This window comes from Saccoglossus kowalevskii, chromosome 8 (assembly GCF_978046115.1).
Source record: "Saccoglossus kowalevskii chromosome 8, keSacKowa6.1, whole genome shotgun sequence".
In the NCBI taxonomy this organism is placed as follows: Eukaryota; Metazoa; Hemichordata; class Enteropneusta; family Harrimaniidae; genus Saccoglossus; species Saccoglossus kowalevskii.
The window spans coordinates 37,985,961-37,998,760 of record NC_140648.1 but is presented as its reverse complement, the minus strand read 5'-3'; the positions used below and the strand labels follow the sequence as shown (position 1 = coordinate 37,998,760).

The 12,800-nt window shown below is 36.0% G+C and overlaps 1 protein-coding gene across 1 annotated transcript in view; it reads left to right on the top strand.

The window, feature by feature from the left end:
• LOC144356553 (transmembrane protein 114-like) overlaps window positions 1-10,814 on the top strand; it is a 28,853-nt gene extending 18,039 nt beyond the window's left edge. Inside the window, exons 3-4 of the mRNA XM_085502583.1 lie at window positions 5,615-5,752; window positions 7,068-10,814. Of these exons, the coding sequence (XP_085358709.1) occupies window positions 5,615-5,752; window positions 7,068-7,342 (413 nt within the window). The 3' untranslated portion in view covers window positions 7,343-10,814. The remainder of the gene's footprint in view (window positions 1-5,614; window positions 5,753-7,067) is intronic.
• The last annotated feature ends 1,986 nt before the right edge of the window (window positions 10,815-12,800 follow it).

The following is a 12,800-nucleotide window of genomic DNA, read 5'->3' as shown; positions in this document are numbered from 1 at the left end:
TAGAAATGGATGCTAATTGTTAAACATATTTTTAATTTTTATTTTATTATTGTTGTTTGTGTTGTATTTGTGCGTTACTGTGTTGGTTTTTGGCCATAAGTTATGTAATTTCTTACATTATTTCGAGTCAAATATTCTATTCTATTCTATTCTATTCTATTCTATTCTATTCTATTCTATTCTATTCTATTCTATTCTATTCTATTCTATTCTATTCTATTCTATTCTATTCTATTCTACATGATGTTTCCATGATGTGATTATTAACTGCTGCTGGTTACGCTGATGTGGTGAATGAATAAAGACACATTATTAAGCCATTAGATGCTTAAAGTCGTAGCCCCTGGGATTGTGGCCCTGCAATATTTTCTCTGCATGAGGATGCTTTCGAGGCCCGTGAAGCGTTGTTTTGAAAGAAACAAATAATCTCTTCCACATAGTTGTTGTTGATAAAGTCCCCTGACTTGAAATGATATTTGTAGTACTAATGAAATCTTGGGGTGTGGGTGTGTCACCTATTGATAATTAGAAGCTAGTAATGTAATAATAACACGGTGTTTTACTTTCGAGACTTTTTAATCATTTGCAATTTATGAACTCCACGCATGGATAATAAATGCGACACGCATGCGTAGTGAATGCGACACGCCCTTTTGAAAGACATGTTGTTGATTGTATTAACACGAGCTTCTCTCGTATTCCTATACTGTGTTGGATTACTTCGTCGCGCATTCGTAACTAACTATGCACTATTGCATCTTGAATATTTTTGATCTGGTAGCAGGAAATTGGGAATTTGAGTTTATTGAATTTATGACGTGATTATACGTCCTCTTTAGCATCATGATTTGAGGAAATTTCTACTTGTGCCTTTTGCTTGATTTCATATTATGGAACATGCGCGGCGCAACGACTACCGCCCTTTAAATATGGCTGACTCAATGGAGAAACTGTCTGATCAGTTCAAATAAATCATCTTTGGAAATCCTGCATTTCACATCTGTAATTTTTGCCAGTTATGCCAATGGGTGAAAATAAAGTTGAAAATAATGTTTTAGATTTGTAATGCCTACAAGTGTTCAAAAGAAATTCTGCTTATAATAAGTTGCTGTCAGAGATTCAGCCGCTTTAATTTCTGACAACTTGTACAGTCCAATTAACTTGTGGTATTCATAGTTAGACAAAAATTATGTAGCATATGCATATTTATCTTCGTTGTACTATTACTACAATCTAGTAATCATTGTATACAAATATATTACACTCGTGTTAGCCGCATAATAAACATGGTCGACTCAGGCACATAGTAAGTGCATTGTGGGACCGTTCACAGCTGGACATCATTCTTAAAATCGTTAACGTGAATGTTTTGTTTGTAATTTAATCCTTGCTAATAATTATTCCCTTGTGTTGGCAAGCATGTTTCTCATATCAGGGCATGCTCTAATTTCAAAATTGTAAAACCCAGATACTAAACTTAAAGGAAAGTTGTAGTCGTGCCACGCATGCGCGAGTTATTTGTCTTTTTACGTTTCCTCCATGGAAAAGACTCAGTTTTCCTACATATGACATAATAAATCTCAGTCATAAAAGAATCTTCTAGTCGGATAGGTTGTTGTCTACCTCCAACATCTGGTGCAAGCTGTAACATTCCACAAGTCACTTACTCGGAGCTCAGGCTATCATTTGTATCTGAGAGTTGACCCTCGTTAATTAAATCACCGTTTTCATCCGTGACAATGTTAGGTCTGATCTAGGTCTGATCTAATGTCATCATCGCCGGTGTCATCACTCTCTGAATTAATACGTCAAATACACGTTATGTTGTAAAATGATGGCATGCAGAAAGGGATGGCAGCATGATATGCTTGTCAAACGCAAAACAAAAATCCAGCTGCTCTGCAATTGGGTCCAATCCGAATATGCAAAGAACAGAATGATATGTGCAAAACAGAATGCGCAGAACAGCATAGGTGAAAACAGACTGTGTAGAGCAGAATATACTAGTATGTGCTATAACAGAAATTAGAATATGTGAAGAAAATAATATATGCAAAAATAGATAAAAATAGATTATGTAAAGAGCAGAAGAACACAACAACAGAATATTTGAAGAATCGAATTTGTGCAAGAACAGAGTAGTACAAGAACAGATTATGTAATCTTTATTAGTCCCCGTTCGGACGAAGTCCGAAAACGGGGACTTATAATTCGGTCTCCGTCTGTCCGTGTGTCCGTGCGTCTGTGCGTCCGTGCGTCTGTGCGTCCGTTGTCCGTCCGGGGTCATATCTCAGAATCCCTTGGACCGATTCCGTTCATTCTTTGCATGTGCCTAGTACTTTATGTGGGACATATGCACATGCAGTGGTTTAGCGATTCGATTCAAAATGGCCGACTGGCAGCCATCTTGTTTTTTGAAAATGTTGTATTTTGGACATGCTTTGTCAGTTTTCATTCAAACTTGGTACATAGATTATACATGTTAGGATACATGTCCATGATGATTTATTTCACAATTGGATCAAAGATGGCCGACTGGCAGCCATCTTGTTTTTTGAAAATGTCGTATTTTGGACATGCTTTGTCAGTTTTCATTCAAATTTAGTACATAGATCATACATGTTAGGATACATGTCCCCGACCGTCCGTGAGTTCCTGAGGAAGTCCGTCCGACCGTCCGTGTGTCCGTCTGTCCGTGCGTCAGTCTATCCAACGTCATATTTCAGAATCCTGTGGACCGATTCCGTTCATTCTTTGCATGTGCCTAGTACCTTATGTGGGACATATGCACATGCAGTGATTTAGCGATTCGATTCAAAATGGCCAACTGGCAGCCATCTTGTTTTTTGAAAATGTTGTATTTTGGACATGCTTTGTCAGTTGTCATTCAAACTTGGTACATAGATTATACATGTTAGGATACATGTCCATGACGATATATTTCGCAATTGGATCAAAGATGGTCGACTGGCAGGCATCTTGTTTTTGTTTTGTTATGCGGTATCTTGGATGTACTCTGTCAGTTTTCATTCAAATTTGGCACATACATGTACTTTATACATGTTAGGATGCATGTCCATGACAATTTGTTTCAAAATCTGGTCAAGGATGGCCGTTTGACAGCCATCTGACTTTTTGGCCTTACTACTATATTTCCACAATTTATGTACATTTTCATTCGTATTTGGCACATACATCATACATATCTGTGTTTCATAATCAGATCAAAGATGGCTGAATAACGGCTGTTTTTATTTTGGCCATATTACTATGACACGAAACACGTGTTTTCATGTAAATAAACAATCTGTTGTATACGCCACTTGGAACTCAAGTTTCAAGGACACGCTTGCGACAACCCCTCCGCTTTAAGCACAAGCACAAAGAGAACTTAACGGGGACTGTGTTATTTTCAATGACTTGTTCAAATGAAAAAATAGACGAAGCAAACAAGGATGAGATTAGACTGGCAAAGTCGTGACTTCTTTTTTGTTTTACAATAATAAATATAATTAATTGTCTATTTGGCCTTTTTAGCGTGATCGCGAAAACTAGTGTGACCGCGAAAGAAATCCCTTTCTTTCGCGGCCAAATAGACAATTAATTATATTTATTATTGTAAAACAAAAAAGAAGTCCCGACTTTGCCAGTCTAGAATGAGATGTGCGAGGACCTTGAGAGTGACGAGAGGGAATTATTTTCAGCATTTACGAGTGTTTTATTATCAACTGTTGTCATTTGTAGTATGCACAAGTTTTGATAGTGTCTGATACATTCTGATTTTCTCTATGGCGTTATGACACATGTGATTTACAGTGAAGATACTCTGTCATGTATTCATACTACTTTGAATATGCAGTCACCTTGTTTTGCATATCTAATTACCACATATGACTTTAGATCTCCAGTTAGAAATTATATAATATAATACTAGTGGCGAGTGTAAAAGAAACTTTTGGAAAAGCCAAATTTAACGATTTATTTTGATCAGATAAATTATACCGTGTCGTGTTCTCATAACGTGGTGGCAATGTGAAATATACCCCCACATACTTACACGCTGTTAATGTGTAACCTTGAGTGGGTGTGCATGAAAACACCTTAAATATGGCCCATGTAACGATTTATCGACGGCTAATAGATTATTGTAATTTCGTTTACCGATAAACTGTGAGACCATAAATCAAGCACGTATTCATGTCATCCATCACTGTTTATCTATCTCCCAACTTCTTCTCACAACGAACGATTTTATATCAAATATATTTAATACTGACTATTTAGGTTATGAGGTCGATCTATTCATATCGTAGGGGAGTCCGTCATCGTCACGGTATTCTGTTCAATATCCACAGTAAATATTTCTCATTTGCCATGGAGGAATTCAACAAGATAATGTTTAATGTTTCGAACTGTGATTCGCGCGAGACTACACATTGCAACTTTCAACCCGTACATAAATAATACAGTTGACTCTACTCCGTGTACCCCTTCCGCCATATTGTTATCGTACAGTCTGACAAATAGATCCCGGTGTAGTCGCAATAACTTTTGGTTTATGACGGTTTGTTTAATTATTGAACATTTGTGTTTCAATGAAGAATTTGATTTCAGAACCATGTCGTTCAAATTGTCTTGTCTTTCATCTTATAAAATATCGGCAATTATAACCATAAGCCCGAGGCTTGAAGGGCGATAGTCGTTGTGCCGCGCATGTGCGACATTTGTGTTGATAAGCATTGATTTTCCCATAATCCAATTTTGGTGATTTCAAAAACAGTATGATGATGTAGATGATGCTTTATGTTTTGGATGTTTTTTTCATTGAACACATAATTGCGGTTAACACTTCTATATCTGTCTAAAGTTCTAAAGTGTCTCATTCATGACATTCATCATTTGAAGGGTGTGACCGTTGTATGGCGCATGCGGCAAATATGGGTCCCTTTATCAACAAAGATGGCGATCTTGATTGTTGCACAGATCAACGCGCTTAAAAAAAACTACTAAACTAATTCCTGATGTTTTGTGCACATCGTGGCCAAGTCAAATCTCGCATTCATGGTCGCCACTGGGAGAGCCATTTGGTTGTGGTAAACTCATCCCAAATGTTGCTCTGCGTGGCGTGACGACGATTGCCCTCTCGTAATAATGAAGGCTCGTTATGGTTTCACCCGGAGATCGACACCTGTACTCAATAATACAAGACAGAAACTATATTTGTACCACCATAACATTGTTATAAAATAGCCCGTCAATTTGACCAGCCAAGTTAGTCAAATTGCAGGGGTTGGCATAAGATTTGTTCGCGGACAATATTACGTTTTATTAAATGCGTGTTGTATTACGCATGCGTATTATTTGCGTAGCTCGTTAGTACTATTTTGTTTGCAATACAGCAAACTACACTATTGGGTACGAAACCTAACTACGGCTCGTATCGCTGTATCTTGGGATATCATTCATTAACAATGATTGGTGTTTCCCGAATAAAAAAATAAAATCGACGACAGGTCAATGAGGTTAAACTAACAATTGTACCATTGACACGCTGTGATAATGTGATCTACATTTAATGTCTAATCACAGTTCCCCTCAATGTCAAATGTTACAGATTATCGTCGTTCTGAGACTGCCATGTCAATCATTGCACTGTCTATTATGGTACTGGGCGAAGTCTTCATGCTCTATGCTTATAAACAGAATAAATATATGATAACGAGGCTGACCGGTATACTCTTTCTGCTTTCTGGTAAGTATTACATGAATGGTGTTACCATGATAACGCATGTCACTAGTGAATTTTAAATTGTTGCTTGCCAATTTTCGTTTCCGACTTAGTTTTATAATCACCGCGAAACGACAGCCTGTTCAACAACGTTCAATCTCGCATCGTTTTTTTAAAATTAAATAGACGAGTCTCTTTTTGCAAAATTAGCCTCCATGGCAACACTTGTTATAATGTTTTTGGGGACTCCAATAAAATATATAGAATTGTCAGCTGTTTTTATGACCTCTCTTGTTCAGTGTGATTCATAACCCTTTTAACACGTGTTCACTGTTATAATTGACGTTTTGCAGAAAAAAATCTATTATAATAATTCCACGCATCATTAAAAGGAAAATGTGTTTAACTGTAATAATAAGCTAAATTAGAATAGTCGTACCCTTGAGAAACGTCTGTACATTGAATGTTTGTTAGATGTTGTGTAGATCTGCGAGGGTCGGGCAGACACTAATACAACGGGTTGTTTATATAACGTATGAAATCTAGGCTGACATTAGTACAACATTTCTGACTAAAATGCTCAGAAAGCAATAATATTGAGTGGATGATGTATCATGTAGTGATTTATTACGACTCGCCTGAAATTACCTGAAAGACGTTAATAACATCATAAATTTGATAAAAGGTGGCATTATTATAAGGATTCGTTTCACAAGTTTACTGACAGGCCTGTAGAAATGAAATGTCAAATTAATTTAAGTAAATATAACCAAATAATTGAGATAATGTATTCAGTGCTTTGTGGTTTCTATAAATCTATAAATATGTACTGTGTACATATTCCACTACGGGGGCGAACAACAGAGAACTGCATGTCGGAATATATGCTGTGTAAAGTTGATATTCCAGGTATCAGAAACAGCTGTCAATAACAGTTTGCCATTATTGTCCTCATTGATGGTTTATGAAAGACCCATGCTTCCTCGTATGTCCTTCATTAGTACGTCAAGATTTGAATATAATATTGTGAATATAATAAGTGTGATTTCAGATCGATGTATGTCCTTCAGTTCGAAAACTGCTATCTTCAAGATTTAACAAAATAGGGGAAGATGCATAAAAAGAATACATTAACCTGTGCATTCTAGTGTGTACGCACCAGATCGTTACGTCTAAAGAATACTACTGGGAAACAATACACTTTTGACGGAAGAAAACGAACATAATTTACAGCTATGTCATGTTGACGAAAAAATCTTGATCAAAACTGAAAGAATAAACTAAAAAAAAATATACGTTGTTATATTAAATAAACTATTATTTTTTTTCGCAATTTCAGTGGTTGCTATTCTTGCCTGCATACAGCTATTTCAAGCTGCTAAGCGACCAGTGCTACAGTCTGTTCAGCAGAAGGTCGGTAATAGAGAAGTCGAATCGGGTTACAGTTGGTCTTTTGGATTCGGTTGGATTTCTTTTACCTTGGTCTTGGTGTCGGGTGTTATGTTTCTATTTCTTTCAAGAAAGAAGAAAAAAAGGCACGGAGTCCCATATGTTGAAGAAGAAGAAGAAGATGATGATGAAGATCAAAACAGCGCCCCCCTGAGTGATATTTGAGATACCGCGTGCGTTTGTTTTTGTGTGTGTGACACTTTTTTTACCTTTCGCACAAAATAGAATTTTTAAGAACGGTTTTATCCACAGCGAGCGTGGCATTTTTCAGGGATTTGTGCACTGAATAATTTTAATCGTGATTTATTTCCGCGCAAATTGCATAAACAGGTAAAAGGGAGATTGAAATTAATTATTGTCTATTTCATGCTGAACAACTAAAGCATATATACATGGTAACCTCACTCTATTTTGAAGCGAAAACCTATATTTGGAATGCTTTTGGCGATTAAAAAATGCCAATTGATTTCAAATCGCTATTAACATTTTAGGCTGTCACTTGGTTGCCATGACTATTCCAAAGGTGGAGTTCACATCTTGAGATTAGCTTCTATTCAGCAGCGGGAATTTCACATTTAACGCAATATTCACTGAGAAATGTAAAGAGAGAGTTACAAATTTAGACTTGGATGCTGTGAAATATATAGTAGGGAACTTGGACCACCACACATTTGTAGGAATATGTATAATTATTATAAGTATCGTATGTCTAAGTGTGTACTTTTTCCCGAAAATATTTACTGAATTTACACAGGATATGCGATGGAAACACGGTTGTCAATTTAATTGAAATCTAGCCCATTTATGGGCATCTAAAGACGGCTATATCTGTCTCGTATTTGAAATCAGATATGCAGTATGATATTGCATGTATGTTGGCAAATGTTTCCCAGTTTCGCTATTATATGTAACACAGCAAATCGCTCTTCATTGTCCCTTCTATTCGACCTAACACATATTTAAATATTTCTAATAATACAAAAGACATTTTTTTTCTCATCGACATTACATCTTTGTGTGGGCATGCAGTTTTATACGATGGTGGTAAGTATAGTAACATAACCCGACAAAGGACAGACACACAGTGAAATGCAAGGCATTTATTTAATTAGTTATTTTTTTTCTTTGTTGTCTACAGCGATTAACACCCCAATCCGGTTATATTTTAAAACCCAGTCTCTACACTGTGTACACTATTAATATATTTATAATATATGTATTTGTTTCTAACATGACATTCGAATTCAATGTTTTCTCTTTAAACTACTAAATGAACCTACACTTTGTATTTATCGTATTTATCATCATAACAATGTATGGACACTTGCATTTTTTAACGAATTCCATAAGTTTTACTTAACGTAATTTGAACTATGTTATCAGATATGATCGGACCCCGCCATATGAAATATGTACACTATTCAAGAAAACTTCTGTTTTTACAATAATATTTATTCTTTTCTACTTTTATACCAATATGTGTTTTGATATGCAACTTATTCAACTGTGTATTATTATATTGATTCTATGTCTGATTCGCAATACACCGTTTCTATATCGAGCCATCAAGTATTATTATATTGATTCTATGTACGATTGGCAATACACCGTTTCTATATCGAGCCATCAAGTGTGGCTTACTCAATGAGCTGGAGGTTAACAGCGTTGAACACTTTATGATCTGCGCTCCTCCGTCAATAAAAATACGTTTTTTTTTTTTATTTTCTATATTCTAAATGACAAATGACAGGGTGTCTATTTATACAACTTTGTTCACTTCATTTTGGCGTCATAGAAGTGTTACGTCGCTGTTATTCGTATTCTTTCTATGGAATATCTGTCGTTCATTGACTTCTCCGATAATACTGGCATCATGACGACTCTGCAATATTTTCAGTTGACGGGTGTAGAGTCACCGTGGAAGACGCGATACTCAGTTAAGTTGTCCGGCTATGCAATGTCTAGTATGCGCACTAGATTATAGTGTTTTCACATCTCCTTCTTTATAATTCATTTTCGGGTTGTTTTTATTTTATTTTAAAATATAGACGAACTTCATACTCCTTCCTCCATTGAATTCTTGTATAGTAGTCTCACATACGGCTGTTTCACTACGCACCGTTTTCAATTCTAATTCAATTTATCTGTCATTCGAGTTTAGAATGTGCTCTTTCTTTCACAACTATCACATATAGATGTGCTCACACAGCACAGTGAAGATTACATTAGTGCACTCTAATATACATTTCCGCCCTCTTGCGACGAATCGCTTTTTTTACGTCATACTGTTTGGTTTTGTAGTTAGTCATGAGTATAATAAGTCTAAAAAAAATTGCCAACGGCGTCTATCATGGCGGCGTTTGTTTTGTTTAATCGTCATCACCATTGCTATTAACCAATCACATTCGTGATTGCGCGTTTGATTACGCCGCAATTGGCGATCATAAAAATCGCTGTGATAAAAGATGACTGACATGAAAGTAGCTATCCATGGGGCTTCACAAAGTTTGTCATTTTTAGCTATCGGTATGGAAATGTGTATGTTCAAATTTCTTACTCATGTTTTGTCATTTTTGTAAAATTAAACGAATTTGTGAGAAAAAACAATCATAATCATGATGTATGTACATGTATACTGCCTTGAAACAAATAATACTCCTGCAGTACGTCACAGAAGTGCCTCGTCGATAGAGGGCGTAATTTACAGGATTCGTGCATTGGTTATGGCAAAGGCGTTCACGAACTCTGCATTACCACAGCATTGTTCGTAACACGATTTATGCAAATATACAGACAGAAAGAATTGTTTTGGATTCTACTTTCTAATTGATATAAAACAAATTTCAAATGAAAATAAAATGATCTACAATATGTTCCACGTTATAATAACCTGTTAGGTATTTTCAGTTGCATAAGTTTGGTTTACCATGTTCCCTCTACAAAGTGCCTCTTATTATGACCGCCAGACTGTATACCTGAAAACAATGACGTACAACTTTGTTTTCTTTGGTCAGATTAAGAAGAAGTGGTTCTTACAGAACTCGGTATTCACTGATTGCCACCGGTAGTAGTATTTGAATGTTCGTTTCGTACATTCTTATGTTCTGAACGCTTCAAATATTCAACTATATAGCGTGTTATTTAATAACGCCGCGACGTAATACATTGTCGCTTATAGCAAGGATTGATTCGAGATTCCTCAAGCCAGTCACCAACGACAGTCAAGGCTTTGTGATTGAGAGTTCAGTTAAAAAAGGCAGGTCAATTGTAATTTATATCTAAACCTGTCATAATGTCATAATAATTTACTTTTTTATTGGACGTTTTCATAACCGTTTTTATGATGTTAATTTTACTCACTTCATTCATCACAATTATAAATTTTCATATCATTGATATTTTATATAATGTCGATCAATAAATCATTCAACCTGTGGCGAAAAAAGTACTGCGCATGTGCAGTTTGCGTCGCGATGTTCGGCGGTGTTTATTACGTTTACGTCACTGAACCATATATACAATTCATATATTGATTCGTTTAACAACTGGGTGAGCCGAGTCAAAGATTGAGATTGATCATTTGTATCTCCTCATCTTTCTTTCTATTTTTCAATAAATTCAAGAGTTTTGTATTTAACTGCGCATATGTCTTGTGTACCTGTATACCTTACTAAATGTTGTAGAAGGATTGGTATCCCAATGTTGTTGATGTTGGCCTTAAGTGTTTTACAGATATTTCAATATGCTTGAAGGTAAACTAATTTACAATTGCCTGGTATACATCGAACAAGTCCAATTTGTATATCCCATGATGTAACGCGTGTAATGGATTGTTACCCAACAATAGAAGTATTGTATTTTTTTTTACATGTGGATATATCATGTTACCAATGGTGAAAAATGTATTGTAAATATGGGGTCACCGTACTCAGTTCAATGTGTTGCAGTGAGATACTGTTTTACCATTGTTTCCTATAGCAAGCACATATTTCAATATCTCAAAACTTTGTTCGGTGACATATGATGAAAAAAATGATACATAGTGTCTTACAAGATACTTGTTGATGTCTCAAAGTATTACATATTGACAAAATTTTCAGTGGGTTTTAACAAGGTGTTTGGAAACATCTGCTAAAATGGGATTTCAGTTCTCATCACATATAAGTTTTGTGTGTCTTGATTATAAATTTGTGTCCCCATAAATGGATGGTTGATTCGATTTACCTGTGTAATCTTGTGTGTATCACTTTCTATTGTGTTTTCGTGTGTGTGTATTGATTACAATTCCGTCCATGAAAGTTTCGGCCACCATTTGCCATTCGCACCTTCCGTCACGGAACTTTGGGCTACATATCCTATTGAATGTAAAATGTTATATCTGTGGCATTTTAAAACATAAACTATTGAAAAATTAACTTAAAAATTTAAATTTAATTCACTTTGCAATTAAATATATAAACCATCCCTCCTAGATCAAGCTGAAATATAGAATGACGCTGTTAAGTTTAGATATCCTGCATTTCATTCATTTCATTTTCGAGGGTTCCAGTGAAACCACAGTATCGTATCTACGATGTAACTGCCCTTCGAAGACAGCGAAAACTTGAACTCATCAGTGAGTGGCTTGTTTACAAATCTAGCTTATTAATTTGAGTGACTACCTGAATTTAATATTCTGCAGTTAATTTCTCATTACATATTTGATCGGCTATATGCTGGTCAGAAGATGAGATCTTACAAATTTGTGAAGAGGGATACAGATTTAACAATCAAAGTGAATATCGATTGAATCTGACTGGAACAAAGAAGAATTGCATATACATGTATGCAAAAATTGGCCCTTAGCCTGTTTATTTATGCTGTCGACGTATCGGTGACAGAATCTGATGGCGTCGGAGAGTATACTGGAAATTGATACGGTATGACGGATACTGTGCGCGACTACCAAGGGAAATTTGCTCATCAAAACCAAAAACAGCTGGGTCCGGTAGTTGTCGACGTGTTCTGACATTACGACAACTGGAGTTGCTCATCCGCCAGACAGAAGCAACGCTTGCCATATCGATAGTTCAGTCGATTACCACGCAGACACAGGCGGCGCAATCCCCCCCCCCCCCACCACCACCAATCTCATGGGATGGTCGGGGTGGATACTTAAATGAAAATGCGTGTGTTTGACACAGTATGTCACCCTATATAAAAAAAAAAACGCACACCCTTTATTAACACATAGGACATTTGAAAACGCAATATAGACGATGTCATGTATATTTTCATTAACTATGTATTGATGAAAATATTGAAAAAGCATAGCATAATCCAAGATTTCGTTTCTCTAATACGCATCATGTGCACCGGAGCAAGTACAATAACAATCTACGTGCATTCATAATATTATTTAAAATTTTTCATCGAAGAATTGTGTGACCTGAAAATTTAACACAACTTTTTTGTTGATGATGAAGTATAGGCCAATCCGCAGTATAACCAAATAGATTGTTTCCAATACAAACAGGTTCTTTGAATATACACACTTCTAGCACAACCTGGAATTTGTCTGACCATAGTTTCCCCGTTACATCATGCACCCACTGCCAATATAGCATTCATCTGCCATAATTTC